The sequence below is a fragment of the Erythranthe guttata genome, chromosome 11, assembly GCF_056151865.1.
Source record: "Erythranthe guttata isolate IM_541 chromosome 11, IM_541, whole genome shotgun sequence".
NCBI classification, from domain to species: Eukaryota; Viridiplantae; Streptophyta; class Magnoliopsida; order Lamiales; family Phrymaceae; genus Erythranthe; species Erythranthe guttata.
This window is the reverse complement of record NC_142543.1, coordinates 4,157,788-4,185,069: the sequence shown is the minus strand read 5'-3', so window position 1 is coordinate 4,185,069 and position 27,282 is coordinate 4,157,788. Positions and strand designations below refer to the sequence as shown.

Here is a 27,282-nt window from a genome sequence, read left to right as displayed (position 1 = left end):
ACACTGAACTGATGGACTCGTTCCTGGCAGCTAAATACATGCAGAGAGTCTCTCTTTCTTCTGGGGGAGACAATGAAGGGAGTCTTGAAATGACCTGTTTTAGATTCTCGAAAGAGGTTTGGCACTCCTCTGTCCATGCGAACTCTTTTCCCTTTCGCAATGCTCGGAAAATTGGAAAGCTATGTTCGGCAAGCCGTGACACGAACCGACTGAGTGCCACAACTTTCCCTGCCAACGTTTGTACTTCTTTGATTGTCCTTGGGGCGGTCATTGCGGTGATCGCCTTCACCTTCTCCGGGTTAACTTCTATGCCTTGTTTGGTGACTATATATCCCAGGAATTTTCCCGTGCGGACACCGAAAGAGCATTTAGCCGGGTTCAACTTCATGCCATATCGCCGAAGAGTTAATAATGTCTCCGTGAGGTCGGCTATATGGGATGTGGCCTTGCGGCTTTTCACTAACATGTCATCCACGTACACCTCAAGATTTCGACCTAACTGCCCGGCGAATACCTTGTCTACTAGCCGTTGATATGTCGCACCCGCATTTTTTAAGCCAAACGGCATAACTTGATAACAGTAAGTGCCTCCGAGGTGATGAAACTAACCTTAGGTTGATCTATGACGTCCAGTCTGACTTGGTGATATCCTTGTGATGCATCCATCATGCTTAATAGTTCGCATCCTGTTGTCACGTCTACCAGCTGGTCTATTCTGGGAAGTGGATAATGATCTTTAGGACATGCGGCGTTGAGATCGCGAAAGTCTATGCACATGCGCCATTTATTGCCTGGCTTGGATACCAGCACAGCGTTTGAGAGCCATTCGGGAAACTGGATCTCTCGTATGTGTCCAATTTGTAGGAGCTTGTCCACTTCTTCCTTAATGATGGCGTCTTTGATCGCTCCAAAATGCCTTTTCTTTTGCTTCACCGGTCGCACCTTTGTATTAATGTGCAGCTTATGAACCATGACACTTGGGTCTATCCCGGTGAGGTCTTCCGATCTCCATGCGAATACATCTGAATTGTCTCGCAACAAACCGATTAATTGTTCCTTCATTTCTCCCTCCAGATTTGACCCTATAAGTTCTTCGCTGGTACTAGTGCGAGCAAAAGTTGCTTCTGTTGTGTCGATTCGCGTTCTCTTCCCATCTATGGTTCCGCCTTGTGGTTCCATGCCCCTTTTTCTCTTCTCACCCTGACGAACTGATTCCACATAACACGATCGAGAGCTCGGTTGGTCTCATATGACTTCCCCAACTTCATTCCCTACGGGAAACTTCAGCTTCATGTGATACGTTGAGGGTATCGCTCGGAAGGTATTGATCATAGGCCTTCCGAAAATCATATTATATGAAGACTCAGGTGCATCTACTATCATAAAATTCATTGTTTTAATTTTCACGAGCGGGGCCGTTCCTAGGGACACTATGAGCTTCACTTGGCCCATTGGACGAACTGATCCTCCATTGAAACCGTATAACATGGTGGATACCGGTACAATGTCCACTTCAAGGTCCATGCACTGTAGACAATCATAGAATAGAACATTTACCGAACTGCCGTTATCCACAAAGATCCTTGAGACGTCGTAACTGGCGACGTTAGATGTTATCACTAGGGCATCTGCGTGTGGCGTGTCTAGGGCGCAGCAATCTTGAGGTCCAAAGGAGATAACGGGGGGCCTTGACGCTAATCTGATTTACTTCGACTTTCCGGATGGTTTGAAGGTGGTAACGCCGTGCTCGGTTTGAGTCTCCGTCCGTGGGGCCGCCAATGATCATACTGATGAACCCCCTTTTTCTATAGGTTCCGCCTCCTCTTCTTCGCTTCTTCGCCTTTTCTCGCTATCTCTTCCTCTTTTAGAATTCTCTTCCATGACGTATTCTGACAGGGCTCCTAACCGCACCAATCTTTCCAACTCATCCCGTAATGTGAAGCACTCATTGGTCTCATGACCATAATCATTGTGGAAATGACAATACCCGCTTGCGATTGCAGTTCCCCGTGGTGGTTCACCATGTCCTCTTGGCCACCGTAGCTTGGGATGCTTAGCTATACGTTCGAGAATAGTAGATTTGGGTAAATTGAGCTCCGTATACCTATCAAACCGAGGATCTCTTATTTTAAATTTGGGACCTCCTGATGTATGGAACTGGTTGCTTCTCCTCGTACTAGGGGAGCAATGTGTCTCTGGCTGCTCTTTTTGTATCTCCATCAATGAGCGGGCATTAGATCGATATTGTTCGCAACTTCTATGCAGAAATCAGACGATATTTCCTGCACGCTTCTCGATATTTCCCATATCTCTAGAACATTCTCCTTCTTTTATCTTGCGACATTCTTCTAAATTGATGTATTTTTCTGCGCGTTCTAACAGTTCCGCGAAGGTTGATGCGTTTCTCTTGGCCAATGATCGGAAGAAATCACCATCTTGTAGTCCTTGGAAGAAGGCGCTAACTAGGATTTCGGGAGGTGTCACAGGGATCTCCAATTTTTCCGCTGAAAAACGCTTCACATATTCGCGCAAATCTTCTCCTTCCTTTTGCCTTAGTCTAAATAAGACCATCGCGGTTTTCTGCTGTTTCCTTGAACTTGAAAAGTTGCGCAGAAATTTCGTGCTAAAATCTTAGAAAGACGTGATGGATTCTCTGGGCAAACTGTTGAACCAGAGTTGAGCATTCTTCACAAGCGTGGTAGTAAATACGCGGCATTTTATTCCATCTGTATACAGGTGCAGCGTTGCTATGCTTTTGAATCGATACAAGTGGTCCAAGGGATCACCTATTCCATCATAGAAAAAACCTACAGGGCTGAATGTAGATGGCAACGGGTCTTGTAAAATGTTCCACGCAAACGGTCCGACTTCCACGGTATTAGTCGATCGACCAACATGGGGCTGCCTCACTTCTCTAGCATTTCTTGCTTCCTTAACTGCATCATCCTGATCCATGGAACTAAACTATCTCCTCTTCCTTCCGAATGATATGCATGTATTCGCACATCTCTCGGCATAATAGATGGATGTTCCCCCGGGCAAGTGTTTTCCGTTCTCGCAATTGAGCGAGTTCTTTTTTCATATCTTCCATTCGTAGAACGCCATTTTCGCGTTCTTGTTCGAGCTTCCGGATATTCTCTTTTTGGGCGGCGATATGGATCAAATATTCTTCTTCCCTTATGTTTTTTTCCGCGGCTGACGCTTCTTTCTTCTCGTATTCTCGAGCTTCTTTTAATTCGCCTTCGAGTTTATGAGCTTCTTCTTTGTGCATTGCCAGTCTCCGTTGTTCTATACCCAGAGCGATCTGCTGATCTAGCAGATCCATGAGACCTTGAGCAGTCTCTTTGGTTTTATCCCCGTGAACCTCCTTGTTATTTAGCTTATTCCGATCGGGCATCTCGCTCAAAGGTGCATTGTTCGGGAGGATCTCTTGCGGGGATATGTCCATTATTTCTCTCGATTTTTTTGTGGGAGGGGTTTTTGTTCCCAATTCGATTTCCAATCGCTTTGTGATGCCTTCTCCCTTCATGGTGTTACTCAACGCCTTAACTCTGACTCGTGTTTCCCACAGACGGCGCCACTTGAAGGAGTCGAAAGTTCGCACCTTCAAGATTCCCACCGGAACCCTAGTTATGGGTCCTCTAGTGGAAATTCTAGTGTATTGATAATGATAACTTACTTTTTAATATGTTACTGCTTTTTATTTTATTATTGTGTTGATCTCCTTCAAGATGGTTGTTACAAAGGTTTTTATAGGCTAATTGTTTCCCGGCAATCAAGGGAACAGATTACGTCCATCATTCCCGCCCTTTTCGCATGATTTGCCCGATCTTGATCTCAGGCCGTATATAGAAGATCTGATTTCCTCTTAATCTTAATCTCATGCAGAGATCGCGCAGTCCCCCTAATGTCCGCGATTCTTCCAATCCTAATTATGATAACTTTAGTCACTCATTAGTTCGCTTGGGCCGTTGTTTCTTGCCGACGTCCAATTCTACTGGGCCTCGTTTGAGTGTATTGGAAGAAAACCCAATAAAGGATATATGTTATTCTCTGGGCCGAGCTTTGTTCGATGTCCGTTGGGCTTAGTTACCATAAAATCCGGCCCGCTTGGCCCATTCTCACTGTGGAGTGTTCCCTTTGCTTCCTGGCCCATCTCAAATGGTCGGGTTGACAAACTGGACCCTATCACTATCTATTTAGAAATTAAATATATATAGTGCAAAGATTGCCCTTATCTCTTTACGTAGGGTTTTGATGTCACTATGAAGTTCAATGAATTATTTCCTAGTTTTCATCGATACTTATACGCGAAGTCAGAATTTTAAGTTTGGGGTCCGATTGTATTAAAAATAATTCTACGAACACCATAAATGCTATTATATATGATTTTTTTATATATATTTCTAAATAAAATAATAAAATTTTGAGAAATATTGGAGGGGCGGAGACCCCCTTAGTCCTATACTGATTCCGTCATCGCAGCATAAAGTTTAAACTATGTGTTAAGTTTGGTGCGTTTGATAACACTCGTATTCATTTTTAACCAAACTTTTTCCTTAGTATATTTAGTTGCTCAATGTTTATGTAATAAAATAACATGATTGATTAATATTTGGATCAAAGTGGGAATATATGAGTGGGGAAGAAAATTTAAAACAATAAATAAATAAGTGAAAAAGGACAGTTCTTAATTTGTGGATAAGCCTTATCATTCAAGACATTTGAGTTGCTAAAAGTATGATTAAGAATGTTTGTTGGCCAAATTGTGGAGAAAACAAATTGATTATGGGTGGTTATAATTTTCTTTTTAATTGAAAATTCATGACCATACCATACACTTTGGGTGGATATTGATTGTATTTTTAAGGAAATAAATATTAAAAAATATTTATTAGATGAACTTTAGGGGTAGGTGGTTATATATAAGAATGCCAAAATGGTCAATGTTGATTGACTTCAGTGGAAGTTAGGTCATCATGTGAAAACTTTTAGAATTATGCTAAAATTTGATGATGACTGTATACTTTAATTTTTATTCTTTTTTTTAATAGATTTCATGAAATTAAACAAATAAGCATCATTTCATTAGTTATCTCTTCTTTTTCAAAATAAGTTTTGTGATATGTATAATAACTCCTTTTTTTTACAAGATTAAGATACGAAGAAGGAGATGCGTACTCCTCGATTACTTAATTAAAATAAAGAGTTCCGTGTTAAAATTTAAATGTATATGCAAATGAAATTGATTGCATGTTAGTTAGATAGTTCCTGATTTATGCAAAAACAAAATAAGTGTTCGATTTGAAATTACATATAACATTTACAATTACAAGTAACATTCATTATCATTCAGGTGAAATTGCTTATTATTCATGTTTGATGGGAAAAATAGAAAATAAAGAAATTATAAGGATATTTGCAATTGCAAGTAAAATTGATTATATATGTTATAGTTGGATAATTCTTGATTTATGCCAAAAACAAAAGGAGTGAGATTTGCTTAATTAGTACAACAATATGAGGATATTTTACAAGTACAAGTAACATTTATTATCAGCATTTTAGTTCCTTATTTATGCCAAAAAAAAATGTACCAGGGTTTGCTTATACAACAAGTTAGGCATATTTGCAATTGCAATGAAATTGCTAATTATGCATATTTGATGGGAACATAAAAAATAATGATACTATAAAGATATTTGCAATTGCAAGTGAAATTGGTTATATGTTAGTTCGATAGTTTCTGAATTATGCCAAAAACATAAGGAATGAGAAGACATGTACATGGTTTATTTGATGCTACATCAGGTGAAATATTTCGGGTGATTAGTAATCGTAGATTTGCATATAAATGCACACACTCATGTGTATGTGTGTTTACTGGAAAATTATTTCACCACATCAACGATTAATAATTGTCCGATACATTTCATTAGGTGTAGCATCTCAAATACCATATATATAATTATACAACAATATAATGTGGTGTGTGCGTGTTGCGGGTTGGGTGGGTCATTGACAATTACAATTTACAAGTAACAATTACTATCATGCATGTTAGTGGGACATTCTTTATTTATGCCAAAATATATTTATTAAAAAAGGACTATGATTTGCTTATGCAACAAGTTGGGGATATTTGCAATTGTAGATGAAATTGCTTATTATGCATGTTTGTTTGGAAATTAGAAAAGAAGGAAAGAATAATAATAATAATAATTTTATTTATTTAAAAATATATATAAATCAATATAGATTAGTCACTTAATAAAATATAAAAATATAAAAAAAAAATAACTCTTTTAACTTTTATTATTCAAATCATTTTAATTTTAAATAAACAAAATGGAAAAGAAAAAATATGTTAAAAGATTTTTTTTACACAAGAGTGGTTGTTGAAAAAGCCTTATGTGTCTACATATCACATCAATTAGAACATGTTTTTTTTTGTAGAGAAATCACATCACTTAGTTGCCCCTCTAGAATATGTAATCCACAAAATAGGACTTACTTAGCAATTAGCCAATTACTTATCTATTATTGGGACAAGTCATGAATTAAAAATTAAGTTTGCTACTTGTCTTTTTTCTTTTCTTTTCTTTTTTTTTTCTTTTTTCTTTTAATTAAAAGAAAGGTTTGTTACTTGTCTTAATCAATGATGATATATGAACCAAAACAAATGAAAGTATTCCTCTAAAAATGATTAATTTAGTTAATATATATTGAAATTTATAACATTATTCCTTGAACACTCCAACAACTTTGTCCAAAGACAAAACAAGACGAAAAAAAAAATTATTCGTTATTAGAAATTCGAAGAAAACACATTAAATTAATCTTGACCATGTCTATAATTGATTGGGGGTCGATTTGGCAAACTATCGGCTCGTATAAACATTTGGGTTTGAGTCCATTGGTAGACCGGGGTCTAAAAATATCTTATATATTAAAGAAAGAAACGCTAGGACAACCCTAAGAAACCCTAATGTCATATTTGTAATTAATATTATTTTAAATATTATTTTCGAATTTTATCATATTTATATCCCCTAAATATTATTTTAAATATTATTTTTTATTTTTATCAGATTTTTGTCTCCTAAATATTATTTTTTATTTTTATCAAATTTTTATCTCCTAAATATTATTATAAATAATATTTTTTTTTATTTTATCAAATTTATATCTCCTAACTATAATTTTAAATATAATTTTCAACTTTTAGCAGATTTTTATCTCCTAAATATTATTTTCGAATTTTATCAAATATATATATCTCCTAAATAATATTTTAAATATTTTTTTCGAGTTTTATCATGTTTTTATAAGTTTTTTATCTCCTAAATATTAATTTTGTTTTTTATCAGATTATTTTCTCCTAAATATTATTTTCGATTTTTATCAAATTTTTATCTTCTAAATATTATTTTAAATAATAGTTTTGATTTTAATCATATTTTATGTCCTAAATATTATTCTAATTATTATTTTTGTATTTTATCAACTTTTATCTCATTAACATTATTTGAAATATTATTTTCGATTTTTATCAAATTTTTATTTCCTAATTATTATTTTAAATTTTATTTTCGATTTTTATCAGATTTTTATCTCATAAATATTTTTTTTTTATTTTTTATCAAATTTTTATCTCCTAAATATTATTTTCGTTTTTTATCAAATTATTGTCTCCTAAATATTATTTTCGATTTTTATCAAATTTTTATCTCCAAAATATTATTTTAAATAATAATTTTGATTTTAATAATATTTTATCTCCTAAATATTATTCTAATTATTATTTTCATATTTTATCAACTTTTTATTTCCTAACTATTATTTTAAATTTTATTTTCGATTTTTATCAGATTTTTATCTCCTAAATATTATTTTTTGATTTTTTATCAAATTTTTATCTCCTAAATATTATTTTAAATATTATTATCGATTTTCATCAATTTTTTATCTCCTAGATATCTTATATATCTTATATATAAAAGAAAGAAACGCTAGCGCAACCCTAAGAAAACCTAATGTCATATTTGTAATTTTTTTTTAATTTTTATCAAATTTTTATCTCCTTAATATTATTTTAAATATTATTTTCGAATTTTATCGTATTTGTATCCCCTAAATATTATTTTAAATATTATTTTTTTATTTTTATCAGATTTTTGTCTCCTAAATATTATTTTTATTTTTATCAAATTTTTATCTCCTAAATATTATTATAAATAGTATTTTTTTTAATTTTATCAAATTTATATCTCCTAACTATAATTTTAAATATAATTTTCAACTTTTAGCAGATTTTTATCTCCTAAATATTATTTTCGAATTTTATCAAATTTATATCTCCTAAATAATATTTTAAATATTTTTTTCGAGTTTTATCATGTTTTTATTAGTTTTTTATCTCCTAAATATTAATTTTGTTTTTTATCAGATTATTGTCTCCTAAATATTATTTTCGATTTTTATCAAATTTTTATCTCCTAAATATTATTTTAAATAATAATTTTGATTTTAATCATATTTTATCTCCTAAATATTATTCTAATTATTATTTTCGTATTTTTATCAACTTTTATCTCATTAACATTATTTGAAATATTATTTTCGATTTTTATCAAATTTTTATTTCCTAACTATTATTTTAAGTTTTATTTTCGATTTTTATCAGATTTTTATCTCCTAAATATTATTTTTTGATTTTTTATCAAATTTTTATCTCCTAAATATTATTTTAAATATTATTATCGATTTTCATCAATTTTTTATCTCCTAGATATCTTATATATAGAAGAAAGAAACGCTAGGGCAACACTAAGAAACCCTAATGTCATATTTCTAATTTTTTTTCAATTTTTATCAAATTTTTATCTCCTTAATATTATTTTAAATATTATTTTCGAATTTTATCATATTTGTATCCACTAAATATTTTTTTAAATATTATTTTTTATTTTTATCAGATTTTTATTTCCTTAATATTATTTTTTATTTTTATCAAATTTTTATCTCCTAAATATTATTATAAATCATATTTTCTTTAATTTTATCAAATTTATATCTCCTAACTATAATTTTAAATATAATTTTCAACTTTTTTCTGAGACACCTAACTTAATCAAACTATTAATTGGAAAGGATCTTATATGCGCTAAAGATTATTTATGTAGAAACATACCTAAACATCTTTATAATACAATTCATCAGTTTGGTCAATATACGCTTGAAGCAATCAAGGAAACCTATATGGTTCAATATAATACCGAGGAGTGGTATGAATGTGGAATTGGAGTTATTACGGAATGATTTTAATCATATTTTATCTCCTAAATATTATTCTAATTATTATTTTCATATTTTATCAACTTTTATCTCATTAACATTATTTGAAATATTATTTTCGATTTTTTATCAAATTTTTATCTCCTAACTATTATTTTAAATTTTATTTTCGATTTTTATCAGATTTTTATTATTTTAAATATTATTATCGATTTTCATCAATTTCTCCTAGATATTATTTATAATAATCTGATTTTCAATTTTTACAGAAAATGGTAAATAAATCTAATTTTCATCCCTAGCGGATTTTGTGACATCGTTTTACAGAATGTCTGCAACATTTGAATTTTATTTCTTCCCTACCTAAGGCATCTTCTTTTGGTAACCCGAGTTTAGATTTTGTTTCTTATCTTCTTCTTCATCCTATTGACTGTCTGGCAATTAGTTTACATCTTTTTCCATCATGGCTTATAGGTAATTTCATTTTGTTAAAGTATGTGTTTCATTAATTTATACCAAAGTTTTCAAATTTTATGTATAAATTATTTCATTTTATATGTTATTGGACATGTTATTAAAAGGGATGATTTGAGAAAATTAACCAAAAATGGGCGGAGCCACAAGCTATTGGAAGTCGACCTTCAAGACTTATTGTTTGTATGTGATATTTAATTTATTGTTTGAATTTATTTTTGTTTCTTAATTTTCCAATTGTTAATTCCAGTGGCAAAACAGCCTTAAAATGAGGCAGTGGAGAAGGGCTTAGTTCCGATGCAAGATGTATAGATGGCCTTTTACGATGGTATGTTGTCGATAGTTCAGTTTTGATTATGTTAACTTAGTTCTTAAATCTAATTACTTTTAAGCTCAACATGAAAGACATAATTGATGATTTTTTTCCTGGTTTAAATTTTCAATCTACTGGTATTAGCTGATTCAATTCATTTAGAAAATTATTCAACAGTAAAGTTATGTCCTTTTTTTTGTGTGTAGTATACTTAATAATGTTCCAGTATAATAGAATTTTGATCATATTCTTACAACATCAAAACAATGCAATTTGTTGTCCCGTGCATCGCACGGGTACAATTACTAGTTATGCTTAATGGGTACATAATTAGGTCAACCCTTAAAGATATGTATGACTTATAAATACATCACATTCTCCTCCATAAGAGGTACGTTTTATTTACACACAATACACACTCCTACACACTGAATCACGTGATCAAATCACAAATCTCACATCATTTTTCTTATTATTTTACTCTTTCTTGAGCTATTTCCCCAATTAACTTGAGCGTCGGAGAGTCTCCCCGGGACTCAAGCTCCAGAATTTCAGGTGAACGGAGCAATTTGCCGACGAGATTGGGGAAGGTGTTCGAGAAGAGCCGATGTTGGTGGTGGTTAATTTTGACCTCCATCGGTCTTTATTTATAGCTTAACCCTTATCAACTTAGTTTTCTTGTAATTTATGCATCAAGTGAGGGAAATTTCGTACTTTCCCGATTGTGCATCAACTATGAATTACACAGTCTCGCCTACGTAAGTGGGACAATTAATATTATGTTATTTTGGAGCTACCGGTCAATTTCAAACAGATTCACGGGTTGTGTAATATTCATAAGATATTTGTCAATATGCATTTGTTGTTATATTCACACTACAACAGATAAGAGTTGCATGGTACAAAAGAAAAATGTGTATTGGTGTTATGTTACCAATATTGTTGGTGGTGGGCCCATTGAATAATGTAGCTTTGGGTTTTTTTGTTTTTTCCTTATGTTGCATGTGCAGCTTTAAATTGGTTATGGCAATAATTTTTTTAAGGTGTGGTCAATTATGTAAATAAATTTTAATATGTACAAGACAAACTAGTGGAAGACAAAATTGTACCTTGACCCAACAAACTATGTTTTACAATTGCGGTGGTATATAATTGTATTTACAAAATGACCCAAAAAATATAACATTTGTATTTGTTGCATGGAATCCCGTCACGTTTCACTCAACGATCCAACAGTCTTTAACTCTATCCTCGATGAAATCGCCGCCAAAATGCCAACTCGCTACGTTGAAAAGTGATGTAATTATAATTTACACATTTCTTCTTTTACTCCTCTCTGCAAGCTCTGTTAGAGGTAAAACTGCTGCAATTATATTATTCTTTTTTTGAATGAAGACACGCTTCAAGGGCTTGAAAGGGGTGGTGCAAGCAGTATTTTAAATATTGTCATGTGTATAATATAATAATAAAAAGGGCTTGCGAGGGGTGGAAATGTAATTATCAAAAAATGTTAAGGCTGGTTTTGTAATTAAAAGAAAATGGGAGGAAAGAATGAGTGCAGCAAAGAAATATTTTACAAAGTGTCAGGTGTATAATATAATAATAAGAAGGGGTTGCAAGGGGTGGAAATGTAATTATTCGAAAATGTTGGCACATATTTTGTAATATGAGGAAAATGGGAGGAAAGAATGGGTGCAGCAAAGCAATATCTTACAAAGTGTCAGGTGTATATTATAATATAAAGGGCTTGCAAGGGGGTGGAAATGTAATTATCTGAAAATGTGAGGGCTGATTTTATAATTACAGTAAAATGGAAGGAAATAATGGGTGGTGCAAGCAGCATGTTAAATATTGTCATGTGTATAATATAATAATAAAAAGGGCTTGTAAGGGGTGGAAATGTAATTATCAAAAACTATTTGGGTTGATTTGTAATTAGAAGTAAATGGGACGAAAGAATGGGTGATGCAAAGAAATATTTTACAAAGTATCAGGTGTATTATATAATAATATAAAGGGGTTGCAATGGATGGAAATGTAATTATCCGAAAATGTTATGGCTGATTTTATAATTACAGTAAAATGGGTGGTGCAGATAGTATTTTTAATATTGTCAGGTGTATAATGTAATAATAAAAAGGGCTTGCAAGGGGTGTAAATGTAATAATACGGAAATGTTAGGGCTGAATTTGTAATTAAAAGAGAATGGGAGGAAAAGAATGAGTGCAACAAGCAATATTTTAAAAAATACAAGGTAATATAATAATAAAAAATGATTATGAGGGGTGGAAATGTGATTATCTGAAAATGTTAAGGCTGATTTTATAATTACAGGAAAATGAGAGAAAAGAATGGGTGCAGTTGGCAATGATTTAAAAATTCACAGATGTCTAGACTAATAAAAAAAATGCCTTCCAAGGGTGGTAATGTAATTTAAAAAACAAAAAAAAAAAAAAAAAAAAAACAAAAAAAAAACCAAATTTATACATGAAAAATCAATTGGGTGTTTCTACCATGAGATCCTGTTTTCTAAAATTTTAAGAGATACCCCTTCAAATTGCGACACGTGTCCCAGCAAAAAAACCTATTTTTTCTTCATTTATGTATTGTAGCAAATACCCTTTGTATAATTATTATTTTAAAAAAATCGGCCATTATACATTATTAATGAAATGTCAATTTTACCCTCTCTATTTTAATGCAATTTTAAAACTATATCATTATTCATAAAAATTAAACCACCCATTCTATATTGCATCAACCTGAATTCGAACTTGTGACCATCTAAAAATATACAAGAATACTTACCATTAAGACACAACACATAATTGACAACAAATTAACAATACGGATATATATCACAAAACTACAATTTATAATAGTTATAAAACTTATATAAATAATGTTAAATAAATTATTAATTCTCATATAATTATTATTATATATTAAAATATTCCATACTAACAAATCTTTATATAATATAATTTAAAAATCTAAGAAAATGTTGATCAACTCGTGTAATTAAAAAATGAAATCGAAATAATTTGAAGTTTGAATTGAATCGTAAATTGTAAGATTTAATTAAATCGTAATATTTGAATCAATTAAACTCATGTGCTTTCAATTCAGAAATAATATTCAAAGATTTGATCGATTAAGCTCAACACATTTCTTCGTAGACAATATTCAAATATTTGAATCGGTTAAACTCAATAATTTATAAACTATGTATAGTTAAAGTTTAGTATCTTTTTTTTATTGAATTTTATCATAAAAAATAATAAAATTTAATTCGTAAAAATCGTAAGATTTAATCGGTTCATGGTTAGATTAAATCTTACGATTTACGATTTGATTCTTTCAATTTTACGAATTAAATTATTATTATTTGGTTAAAATTGAATTAAAAGGATAGTAGACTTTAATGATAAATAGTTAACTCGATTAATACGTTCTTGTCAGTGGTTGAACTTAATCGATTCAAATTTTTGAATAATATTTACAAATTAAAAGGATTTGCGCTTAATTGATTCAAGTCATACGCTTTAATTAATCTTATGATTTGATTCTTACGTAATTTAGGAATTATTTTTTATGATAAAATTGAATTAAAAATGTATTACACTTTAATTAATAATAGTTAATTTGATTAAGACGTTCTTGTCAATAGTTGAGCGCGCTAATTAATCGATTCAAATATTTGAATAATGTTTACGAATTGAAAGGACATGAGCTTAATTGGTTCAAATATTACGCTTTGATAAAATATTACGATTTACGATTAGGTTCTTACATGTGTTAGGAATTAAATTTATTATTTTTTATGACAAAACTGAATTAAAAAGATATTAGACATTACTTATAAATAGTTAAATCAATTATGTAACACGTTATATCAATAGTTAAGCAACCGATTCAAATATTTGAATAATGTTTATTAATTGAAAGGATTTGAACTTAATCGATTCAAATCTTACTATTTGATTAAATTAAATATTAAAAGAAAATTCACAATATATTATTTGTAGTATATAATTTTATTTTAAAGTAAGAAAACTACTAATTGGAATGAGTTAAGATTTTTTCTTCTTCTAATAAACATATTATTTTATTTTTTATTTGGATTTGTCACACTATCGATTTAATAACATAAGTGAGTTTGAATTAAGTTGTGCATTTTTTTATATTTAATTGAGCATTCTTTATATTTTTAAATGGTGGAGTTTATTAATAATTCTAATAATATATAGTTAATGATAGATGTTTGGCGTATTGAACTGCAATTCTTTATATTTTTCAAACTTCATTATATTAAATTTGTTAATAATTTATTTAATATCATTTAATAATAATGAATGTTGCTATTAATATTTTAATTAACATTATTTATACAATTATGGTAAAATATATCATAATAAGATGTCACAAGTTCTATCCCTAATGAATTCATTTTTTTCGATTATTTATCAAATAAAACTCGGTCACAATGAATTTACATTAATTATTTAATTAAAATATAGTAGGGGGTAAATTAGACAATTCAATGTTAATCAATTTTATATTAATTCAATAAAAAAATAATCGAATGATAATTTGGTAAAGTACTTCATTTTTTAGAACATAAGTCATGTTATTTTCATATAATCTTAAAAAGTTAATAGTAATTAATACATATCTCATATAAGTTTAGAACACAGGTGATCTCACCCTAGAAAGACCCAAATCAATTTGCTAAAAAATAATAACAATAGTATATGAGTGTGCATAGCAATATTGTTCTTCAAATAGAGAATGCAATTAATTATGGAGCAAAGAAAAACATAATAACTCAGAAATTAAATTCATTGAATCAAAGTAATCCCATAATAAAATACAGTAACATTAAAACTTTAATCAACATTGCATCAAAGAAAAAAGAAAAAAAAGAACAAAGAAAACTCAAACAACCATCCCAATATCCCATGAGAGCACGCTTATTTAGAAACACAAATATAAATAGTATAATAAAAGAAAAACAATTTTGTATAATATTAATTAATGATTAATATTAATTTATTTAACGCGCCTGCAGAGTGTGAGCCCATCGCCGATGGAAAGGTGAGCCAACTCAATACGAGAATCGGCGGCCAAGAAAGTGTTCAACTTCCTGAGATTTATGCGATGCTCCCCAATACGATCGATCCACTCCTGGCTCAACTCTTCGTCGACCAATGCCACGGTGCCGGACCACAGGGTGTTGTCGTAGGCTATAATTCCTCCAAGCTTGACCAGCTTCAAGAGTTGCTCGTGGTAGTTGACGTAGTTCTCTTTGTCAGCATCCACGAATGCAAAATCAAATGTCCCTTCTTCTCCCTATACATTTATTTATTTCACAATATCAATTTTATATATCATTAAGATTTGCTAGCCTTAAAAATAAGTAATTAAATAATTAATTGCTCGTATTTATTTATTTTCATAAATATCATGTTTAGGGCAAAGCCGATTCTTAATGTAAGCGAATTGGCTAAATAATTACAATTGCCCCTATATAATGTCTATTTACAAAAAAATATATTTTTTTTCATAATTACATTCAATCCTTGAAAATTTTCAATTTCTTACATTAACATCTTTTTTTAGGGTGTTGGGTGCAAAAATATTACAAACTTCAGATGACTCGATGTAATTTCTAAAAAAAAATAATGATTGTTTTCTTGTATTTGACTTGACTTCAGGAAGGTAGTTGTAATTTACATTTTTTTAGTAAAACAGACACGGTACTCATAATTTAAGAAAATAAATTTTTTTTTTCTAAGAGGGAGAAATTGACTAATTATACATCGTAAATAAATATATTTTGATTTGTCAATGTTATTTCTATATTATATATTAACTTAAATAAATATAATAAAACGACTTACGTCTCTAATTAAATAAATAGATACATACATATACATTAACTTTTTTGAATTAAAATTCAACATAGAATGATGGCTCCCTCGATCCTACACCCGATGAAAAATACCGGGTGGGTCTTCTGCTGCCACGTATCCCTTTTTTTATTTTTCTAAAACCCCTCAAGGTAAACCCTAGCGGGGAATGTATTATAAAATACAAAAAAGTGACACATGGCAGCAGAAGACCCACCCGGTGTTTATCACCGGGTGTAGGGTCGAACAAATCATAGAATGATAGTTCTATGTTGAGTAAAAATATGGCAAAGGCGACGTGTCCGCAACCACAACCACAACCTAATGACATCAATAATTTTTATTTATTTATTTATTTAATCAACAACACTAACATCATTGATTATTTTATTATGAACAAAACACGATTAAATATATAATTAAAAAATAAGTAATAAAATAAGAGGGAACTCACATTATCAATGAAACCATTCATAGCTGTTTTGGCATCTGAATCAATGAACTGTATTTTATGTGCCACACCTGCCTTCTCAATGTACGGCAACCCAGTCTCGTATGCCTCTCTGTCTGGGTCAATGGCCACTATCTAAAATAATTAAAAAAATAAATTAAATTAAAATTAAAAAATAAAATTATTTTATTTAAAAATAAATTTAATTAATTAATTAAAATATATAAAAAAAAAATATTACTTTGGCATCATGAGGGAGAGCAAGGGCAGTGACCAAAAGTGAGTAGCCAGTGAAAACTCCAACTTCAATTGTTTTCTTTGCATTCATTACTTTCAATAGTAATGAAATAAATTGGCCTTCATCTGCTGGCACGTTCATCGCACTCCTATAAATATTATAAAAAAAATAATTAATCTTTTTTTATAATATTGAAATTTAATTTTTTTTTATTGAATTTATATATTATTGAATTTTTTTAGTAAATTAAATAGTATACATACAGCTGTTGGTATTTCTCAGCACTGGCGTTCCTGAGTTCTTTGAGTGTTTCATGCTCTCTTGGGTAGGCGCTTGTTTCCAAAAGATACTGCAATTTACAATTCATTATTATTAATCAATAAAAATAAAATTATGTTAATAAAATACCCGTAATTAAACAAGAAAATAAATTTTTGATTTATAATTTGGCGAGATAATAAAAACATAAAAAATTAGGTTTTGATAGTTTAATTTTATATTTTTTATTTTTATTTGGTAATGAAGAAATTTGCAACCAGGAGGAATATTCAGAATAGAAGGAAAATATTATCAATTTTTCTTCTTTTAAGTCTTTTCAAAAAAGGTCACACTGCATTCAAATGTATAAAGTGCGGTTCCAAGTCAACTCTCCACTAGTTAACTATAATTCAAAAATATGAATAATTACAAACACCTTTTTGGATGGTTTTTTTTTTTTTTTTTTTTTTTTGGTGAAATTCAATTTATAAATTTAATTAATTAATTAAATTAATTTATCCTTTATTTGTGAAACAAATAATTCAAGTCCAACAAAATCCTTAAAAAACACAATACTTTAAAAAAAATATAATTTGTAAAAAAAAATTAAAGAAACTATTTGGTGGTGGCTGAACAAATAGTTTCTTTAAAAAAAATCCGGCAGCCGTAGGCGGCCGCGGTAATCTCCTCCCTACAACCCCTAATCAAACTTTTTTCGTGTTCATGTATATATATATATATATATATAAATGAAATGAATTTATGAAAAAAATAAAAATAATTAAGCAAACAAGAGAAGAAAAGAAACCTTAGTGAGAGCTGCGCTCTGGAGAATGGTGCATGAGAATTTGTCTTTCATCTTCGGAAGAGAAAAGAGAATGAATATTCAAACAAGTATAAAAGCTCTAAATCTTGGAAAAAGTGCAGAGAAGAATTAAAGAATTTCTTGCTTCTCAAAATAGCTTCAGCTTATGGCTTATTTATAGAATTCTTGTAGCAGCTTATTATTGAAAGTAAACTTTTTTTTTTTATTTAGAAAAAAAAAGAAAAAAGAAAAAAGAAAATTGATCATGCAGAATATTGCATGGTTAGGTAGTGGGGGTAGGTTGATTTGTTGTCCTTTTCTTCCTTCACCCCCACTGCACGTTCAGGAAAGTTCTTATTTCTAATGACCTACTTGATGTTATTTATTTTTATTTACCAATTTAATTATCAATGGATTTATTATTAATCATAAAAAGTGCTTGTTAATTAATTGCCTTTATTATTATAAAAAAAAATTAAAAATTTCGGCTGATATCCGCAATTTTTTATAATATACTTTTTAATAGGGGTAAGAACGTCATTTTTATACCGATTGCGGATATCTTGTACCAAAAGGCAAAAGTGAAAAACCCCTCACCCCTGGGCTCCCATCCCTTAGCCCGACAAGTATTTGACGGAGGAATGTAAATCACGGTGACTCAACGGCCCGTTAGGATAGCGGACCCGAACTTGGTGCCTACAAGGAAACCAACCCTTATTGGAGTTGAAATTTCCTGTACTGCGGCTTCTAGGATTCGATACTAGAACTTTGTACCAACTTATCGCCCCCGGAACCAGTTAAGCTATACCCAAAGGGCCTGATTGTTGATATCTAATTGTACTTTCATTGGTGTGATGGAGCTATAGCTTCTTTGGCGGGCTAAGGGGATGAGGGTGAAAATTAAAATGGAATTGCCGGTTCAGATTCGAAATTTTCTGTTAGGGAATCAAAAAGTTCATTATGAATTTCAAATATTTGATTTTCGATTCTTTGTGGATTGGTTTTGGAATATAGATGAGATTACAATTTTCTGATCTGATTTTGATTTTCAAAATTCTATTTTTTTTTCTTCTGAATATTAAACTTATAATATCAAGTTCAATATGTATCATATATTTTAGGTGATTAGAAAATGGAAATTTCCTAGTCCCGCGGATTCCAATCTGAAATTTTTAATAAGTTTTTTGTTCCAATTTTTGAAATTCTAATTTTCGACTTTTCAATTGGGAACATAATTGAAATTATTTTTCACTTTCGCAAAATAGGACTTTTCCAGCGATCCATTCGATTTTCACCCCCTGGTGATTGTATAAACTTCCTTCAAAGTAGAATCGCCAACTGATTTGGGCCTAGTCAAAGCCCGATAGGTTGATTCGAATCGAGCCTAGTTAATTGCGAGTCTAATAAAGATTGAGTCATTCTATTAATCATGAAAAAGTTTATTTTATTCAAGTTTGAACTTACTATGGTTCAATCCTAAGTAATTGTTTATGTCGCTTTGAATCATTTCAAATATTTCTTTTATTTCGAAAAACATTAAAATTCCCGCATAATTTTCTTATCTAATTTTTACGATATCTTACAAACATTTTAAATTTTAATTATTTTTTGCAAACACCATTTAAATATTGAAATGCTATCCCGTGCATCGCACGAGGAAAAATGCTAGTACTTATAAGGGTTAAGGGCAAAAAACTTTGTTATTACATTTAAATAAAATAAAATTAAAAAAATAAATAAATAAATAAAGACAAAGTAAAATTGGTATCTATAATTGTGAATCGGTGTCTTATTCCAAATTAATTGAAGTCCTTTAATAGTGTTTAAGATTCATATTCTTGTCCAAAATTTATCTGTCTCTTTCACATTGACCAAACTCCTTCACTCTTCCACAATCCACAGTTTGTTTAATAATATGTATCCAATGATATATATATACAGATTCTGCATTATTTTATTTTTTTAATTTTGTTCGGTTAATTAAATATATAAATATATGAAAAAAGAAAATATATGCATAACATGCATGCCAGCTTCCTTATGTTGATTCTCCTATCAACTATTTGTAAGTCAATTGTTTTATATTCAATGAATATTGTTTAATTTAGAAAATGGTGAATAACTCCAAAATAAATAATTAAATAAAAACAACCGATTTGTGGTATGGAAGATTCTGCAAAGCGTCCAATAACTAAGGTACAAGTCAGTGTAAAAAGTCAACAACCCAAGGTTTTTTTTTAGCAACTAATTAATTAGCAATCAATTATTTTTTTTTTAGTTGTTGGGTATTCTTTAATTTGCTAACATTGGTGAAAATAAGAAAATTAGGAAATTTTAGAGTAATATATTACAATTGGAGTAGTAGCATTAGCTTAATCTATCGTGCACTAACAAATATTAGACTAAATCTCCCTTTTAGTGTGTAATTACATTTAATTATACCATTGAGTTTTATTTATGATAATTAATTACGATCAGTGACGGAGCCATAACAGGGCGGCCGGGGAACATTTACTATAATAAATTGAATTTATGTAGACATTACGTTAGTGACGGGATCATAACAGGGCGGCTGGGGAACGTTTACTTATAATAAATCGAATTTATATAGATGTCTTTGTAATAATTTTAATACACGGGGTATATATACTAAACATACATTTTCTGATACACCACAATTTGATATATACAAGCTAAAAAATACATGTTATGATCATCTTGCTTCAAAATGTAGAGGTCGAATGGGATAAAACGAGTACAAAAATGATAATATTCCATATAATCTCGAAGATTTCACTAAATTTGAGACCGCAAGGGTGAGCGTGTAAAAAGATTTGACGGATGGATGTAATTACTCAAACGGGATGGGATTTTCGTAATTTGACCATACATCTGGATGGTGGTTGTAATTTACCGATATATAAATACAGGGGTAGAAAAAAATTGCCACTTACCGAATACTATCATACTATGGCATACTAATCGAAGATTATCGATAAAATCCCAAAGTATGGTTACCAAATTCGTTGGATACAATATTGGTATTGTAGCGCAAATGGCTGGTATTGTAATCGTATTTCACTCTCAATACCATGGTAATGCCGTATCTAACATGCCTACTATTATAGTTTTTTTTTTTTTTACCTTTATTTTCTATAACTTCATTCAAAAAAATATTTCTAAATACTTTATTTTATTACATGTATTTTTTCTTATATTTTTTTTTCAAATTAAATGTAATTATATATATTTATATTTATTTTTTTAACAATAACCAAACATGTATGTAATTAAATTTGCGTTACGTAGCGTCATAAAATTAATGTGTAATGTTTATTAGCTCAATAAAAATATACATACATTCAAATTCATAGGTTGTTATACTTCACAAGATTTTTTCACAAACTTAGCGTAATACAAGATAATGATAGAGTACCATGTACCATGGTACTGTACCAAAAGTAACGATATATCAAAAAAAAAAAAAAAAAAATTGTATACAAATTCTTTTGGTACGTAATGATATGAAAAATGTCATTACCATAAGTTACGATCGATACACAGTAATTGTCAAAAACTTCAATATCTGAAACAGAAATTGAGTTCACATTGTCATCCAAATTTTTCTTACCAGATACATTTGAATCTTGCACAATAGGACCAATGAAGACCGAGTAGTACATTTGTCATAAGTGGATCACACATCATTTGAATGATATTCCATTTTTATAATCAATTATAAATTAATCATTTGATTTTGTACATGTGTTTAACTTAGGTTTTTCCCACTTGGTACTTTTTCAAAGAGTTGGGCCAACAAATCAACCCACTTGGAAAATTATTTTATTCAACATATCATTATCAACAAATTAACTAAAATTTAATTAAATTAAATTAACATAACATTAATGATTAATATATATTTTAATTTCCTAAAAGATTAGTGCCACACCAACAACTCTTGAATTAGTTTAATATTTGAATAAGCATTTTAAATGAGTAGTCGACCTAAGTAAGTAAAGCAACCTATTACCTACCCATGAAATGGCAAACTCTTAATTTGGACACTTCAAGTGGAAAATAAAGATGTAATGGTTGGTAAGAGTAAGGTAGGGTTGGAAAACAAATGGATTATATATTTTTACTTTTTCGAAAAGCTTAAAATTTTCGAGATATTTTGGAAAATTTAAATCCGAGTAGCAATTGGATTTTTTGGTAATTTTATATGCACTTTGGATTCCGACCCAAAATCCAAAGCAAATCATAATGGAGTCAATTACATTTAAATATGTAATATTTGGATCGAAATCGATGAGATTAAGAAACTCTTTTTAGATTTCGATGATTTTGTGATTCATGGATAAAATATTAGGAAAATATGAAATTTATAATCTGATTTTAAAATATTAGTTTGCTCAAATTTTGTCAGCCCTCCTGTTTAAGGGTCCGTTTGACTAAACTTATTTGAATACATCTTATAAGCTCTTACATCAGATAAGATATTTTAGAAGTTGATAAGCTCTTAGATCTTATTTTAAAGATTGAATTTAACGTGTTTGGATTAGAGCTTTTAAGTTAGATGAGTGTAATATTGTATTTTAAATATTTTAGTAAATGAACACATAAGATCTTATTTAGAAATCGGTGGAAATCGGTGGAGTGGATGTACTCTTTTTTTAAAAAACGGCTTAAAAGTTCCCTAATAGTTTTTTTTTTCTTTAATAAGATATTTTGAATAAATTTACCAAAGGCGTTTTACTAACATATAAGCTTATAAAAGCTTAGTCAAACAGGCTCTAAATCTGTTTCAGGGCAAAACTTTTTATTGAAATTGTCAAATTTGGTACACTACTTGAGAGGTGGACTTTGGTCATTTTATAAGCGTGAAATAAAAATAAGTCTATGTTATTTCATCATGTAAATCAATGTTGATACGCGGTTTGGATTTTGGATCAAGTGACAAGTTACAATCTTGATTATTAGATAATATATATTATTTTTTTTTTTAATTAATCAATTAATTAATTTTTAACCGAAAATAAGGAGACGTCTGGGAATTGTCTATAGCCACTTTCATGATTTTGATTGCCAGCTGGCACTTAATTTCATATGTTTGATGTCAAATTAATAATAATTTTAATTCGTGACCATATTTAACAACAAGTGGTTACAATTAGTTTAGTGTATAGATGGGGTTGGACCAAGCAGATTCCTTAATTGTGCGTTAATTAGGTTATTAATTACAACTAGTGATGTGTATAGCATGTTCACCACTATGTTGTTACGTATAATTAGGAGTATGTTAATTATTCAATTTACAACCAATAATGTAAATTACGAACTAATAAGGTTGGCACTACTTCTAATTGCCTTCTAGAGTTGTGGTCTAAAGGAATCTTACAGAATACAAATTATTCAAGTTTGTTCAAATTTATAACAAAACTTTGACTTGTATTCTTATTTTAGTTATAACATTATTTTACTTGTAAGTTTTTTTTTTTTCTTTTTTTTTTTATGTTACATGAATATTGACAGCATATATAATTTTTTTTTCTAACAACGTTGTCTTCTAATCAAGACTAATAATTATTTAAAAATTATTAAAAATGATTATTATAAGCATTATCATAATAATAATAAAATAAATTATTCACTACTTATATTTTATGTGTATATATAAAACTTCAATTTTCTTTTTATCTCAATAATTAATTATATTTATTGGCAAAAATAAGAATTGTTTGCTATATTAATATACAAACAGGGTTAAAGATTAAAAAACTTTGATCAACTGTTACAAAATATTTTTTTAATAGTCAAATATCAAATCAAATAAAATAAAATAAAAACATCTTTTTTATTTTAACTAATATATAGTTTTATATTAAAAAAAAAAAAAGGATAATTTGACAAACACCCCTCATTAGACTCCTTCAATTACGATAGATCCAATTTTTTTTCTTATTTTTAAGTTAAATCCAAAGCATTTAAAATTAATAAAAGTTAATATAGTTTGACAATTATAACCTTTTCTCTTATCACATTTCTTAATATTTTATATTTTATACTCAGTTCTTCTCTGTTTCTCTATTATGTCCCACACTCAAACCCTAGATTTGCCGCTCTACATATCTATTTTCTTCCTTTTCTACAAACAACACCCACGCTGCCCCGCCACCAACCCCACCATCACCACGGCAAACAATGGTCGGTGAAACAAGTGATTAAATCCAATTTCTCGGAGGCTTTGCCGGAAATCAAAGCCTGCATATTCAATTCCGATTTCGTAGCGGTTTCATTGCAGAAAACCATTGCGATATTACGAGAGTTCATCTTGTTGAGATGTTCCAATTGGGCAACAGCGGCCATAAGATTTATTGCCCAATCCAATAAAGTTGATTCTGTTTGCGGAAGTAGAGTCACGAGACGAGTGCAGTCGTCTTCTGATTGGGCCTGCAATACCTGCTCCTACGTGAGATAATCTAATATCCCTCTTGGAAGTTCTATAAACCAGGCCTGGAAATTAAAATATTAAAAAAATAATAATAATAATAATAATAATAATAATAATAATAATAATAATAAATCAATTTTGAGTTATGTACTAAGTCGAAGCAAAATGATTCATCTGCCTCGACTCGATGTGAATATTTGTAAAGATTCATTTTTCTTAACCCATACAAATAAACAAACAAGTCTGGGAATTTGCAATTATACAGTGGTTTTCGTTAATTACAGAGTGGTTTTTATTAATTACATAGTGGTTTTTGTTAATTGATAGATTTTTAGTGAATTTTTGTAATGAAATTTGTTAACTACATAGTGATTTTCGTTAATTACAGAGTGGTGATTATATAGTGAATTATGTTAATATTAATGTGGATTATGCTTATTTTATAGAAATTTTTACTTTAATTGCATAGTGGTTTTTATTTTATAGTAATTTTTACTTTAATTTCATAGTGATTTTCGATGTGTATATAGTTTATTTTTTTTAAATATGAACCATTTAAAAAAGTAAAATAAAAAAAACCAATTTTTGTTTTAAATTGATATAAAAAAAGTTATTTTAAAAATTAAAAATAAATGTTAAAACTTAAACCTTTTTTTTTTTTTTTTTTGAGAAAGATAAAACTTAAACTGAAATTGCGTAATTGCGTGATAGGAGGGAAGATAATAGAGGGATTGTGTAGAGAAAATAGGGGGATTCGCATATCTACCAAAAAAATAATGGATTTTTCAAAATAAGATAATATGGTAATTTTTTGTAATATTAAATAGGGGCATTTTGGATAATTCCACTTAACTGGGTTTATAACAAATATTTTTGTCTCTGATTTGAGAGATGGGAAGTTGGAGAAGATGGTCGGGTAAATTATTTTCGTTCTCTTTTTTTTTTTTTCTAGAAACCAATTGGCAAAATTGTCCCTTCATTCTCACGTGTGTATCGCATATGTGCAACTCCGGAAGTTTTTTAGCCAAAAAATGGACTTTTAAGTAATCGGTGCAACGAATTAGGCAGTCCAGGTATGATCGTGCAATTTTTTATTTTATTTTTTTGAAGGCAAAGTGCAAAACGGGTCAAAGTATGGGGGTGCAAAGTGCACTTAACCGTTGTTTATATAGAACGAAAATACTGTCGTTTTATTTAAAATACTTAGAATTGACTTTTTAGTAAGGGATATTACGTAAGGGACTCAAGAACTTGCATACAAACCTAAACCACACACAAATCTAAGTTTAACCTCAATTTCACCAATTTCTTAGTTTTGCCAACAATTCAGTTTCGACATCGCTTTTGGTCGCCGCTGTAGTACAGCCGATCAACAGCGTTGATTTTTTAATTTTATTTTTTCACTCTGTTGTTATGCCTATATAATAATAATATTCTATTACACAATAATATTAATATACTTTTTGTTTATCGCTCAATGCAGTAATATTGTTGTCTAACAGAATGATATCACTGTGTTACATAATAGCATTTTTTAAACTTAATATTCTTTTTCTGCGTTGATCATATCGCTCAACACAGTATTATTACTGTGTAACACAATAAAATTATTCTATTTATTATTTTCATAAAGAAGAAGTTGTGTTGACCGGTCAATACAATCAAAGTAAATATTTATTATACTATGCTAAGCAATACTATTAGGGTCCTTTTGGTTGGGTGGGTTAGATAGATAGGTATGGATGGGATATGTAGTATTGGGCTTAAACTGCTGATTCACAATACTGAGTATGTCTTTTGGTTGGTTGTATTGGGCTGAGACTAATAATCCCATGATGAACAACACCGTGTTTTGTATAGCTGATAAACCAGTTTAATGTGGGATTATTTTCAAAATGACTATAATGCCCCTGAAATGCAATATTTACTAGCCATACGCCTCCTTCATTTTTCAGCCCCTTTCACTCCTAAACCCTAAGTTTTTCCTTCGATAATTGAAGAAAAAATCCCGACTATTGTATTCCGTTTTACAATTGTTTTCCCGTATGAGCGCCGGTAACAATACTTCGCGTAGGAGTTCGAGCAGCAACGAGTATGATGCATTCTATTCAAATGGCCAGCAACAACAATTTTGTTATTGTGGTTTACAACTCGCCTTACAAACTTCTTGAACCCCTGCCAACCCAGATCGCCGGTTCTTGACTTGCGCAAAATGGGTACGAAACCATGTCTACATCATATACAAGTGAAGCCTAATTGTTTGGAATTTGAACTGTTTTGTATCTCCATATTTAATATGTGTGGTCTTTCAAACTCGTTATCCCACATGTACATATTAATTTGGTCATTGTGTATAATTAATTTGGTCATGCATTAACATTATTTTTTAATGATCTTCATTTCTCCGATATTTTTGTAGTAATTCAATATGATATACATGAGGGTATATTTGCACAAATCTGTGTTTGCAAAATTAGTTGAACTAATTTGAGTATTTTTTTTCCGTTTAGATGTTCATGCATTTTTTGTGTAATTAATCGTGAGTTTGATGTGATAATTAGTATAATAATCAAATAGCTATCACAATACAATTTAATGGTGAGTTTAGTATTTATATGTAACTAGCATTTATCGCACAAGATATCATTTTAAATAAAAATAATGATTAGTTTAATAAATGATAATAGCAATTATAATAAAATTTCAATTTGGCTCAGACCTTGATGCTGCCACTCAGGCATTACTCAATAGAGGGGCAAGGCTGACAGAAATACTCAAACCACAATATACTCCATTGCCAATTGAAAAACAAATTCTAGTCATTTACGCAGCGGTCAATGGATTCTGCGATGGAATGCAATTAGACAAAATTGCTCAATTTGAAAAAATGCTTCTATCTACCTGAATTACTAGAATCCTTAAAAGGTAGCTTAATTAAAGAAAAAAAGCTAGAAATAGATACATTCTTAAAAGAATGTGCTTTATCATGAAAATGAAAAAAATGAAAAGAAAAATAAAAAATAAGATAAAAAAAAATAAGATAAAAATTCCTTTTATTAGTGATATCGGTAACAACATTA

At 29.8% G+C, this 27,282-nt stretch overlaps 1 protein-coding gene and 1 pseudogene across 1 annotated transcript; both read right to left on the bottom strand.

Moving 5' to 3' along the window:
- Nucleotides 1-1,245: 1,245 nt before the first annotated feature.
- On the bottom strand, nucleotides 1,246-2,608 carry LOC148766816 (uncharacterized; annotated as a pseudogene).
- Nucleotides 2,609-14,908: 12,300 nt separating this feature from the next.
- Nucleotides 14,909-18,079, bottom strand: LOC105971007 (flavonoid 3',5'-methyltransferase-like). The gene is made up of 5 exons (XM_088825269.1): nucleotides 17,752-18,079; nucleotides 16,949-17,034; nucleotides 16,689-16,833; nucleotides 16,451-16,582; nucleotides 14,909-15,436 (listed from the first exon to the last, which is right to left on the bottom strand). Exons 1-5 carry the CDS (start codon nucleotides 17,800-17,802, stop codon nucleotides 15,137-15,139), a joined length of 714 nt encoding a protein of 237 aa, XP_088681395.1. The 5' UTR covers nucleotides 17,803-18,079; the 3' UTR covers nucleotides 14,909-15,136.
- Between the last annotated feature and the right edge of the window lie 9,203 nt (nucleotides 18,080-27,282).

What these genes read in the sequence shown, in the direction of transcription:
- LOC105971007 (XM_088825269.1), bottom strand. Translation starts at nt 17,802, where the DNA reads ATGAAAGACAAATTCTCATGCACCATTCTCCAGAGCGCAGCTCTCACT. An exon ending in CTCTCCCTCATGATGCCAAA is followed by an intron (nt 16,583 to 16,688) that starts GTAATATTTTTT and finishes TAATTATTTTAG; the next exon opens with ATAGTGGCCATTGACCCAGA. An exon ending in TGAATGGTTTCATTGATAAT is followed by an intron (nt 15,437 to 16,450) that starts GTGAGTTCCCTC and finishes ATAAATGTATAG; the next exon opens with GGAGAAGAAGGGACATTTGA.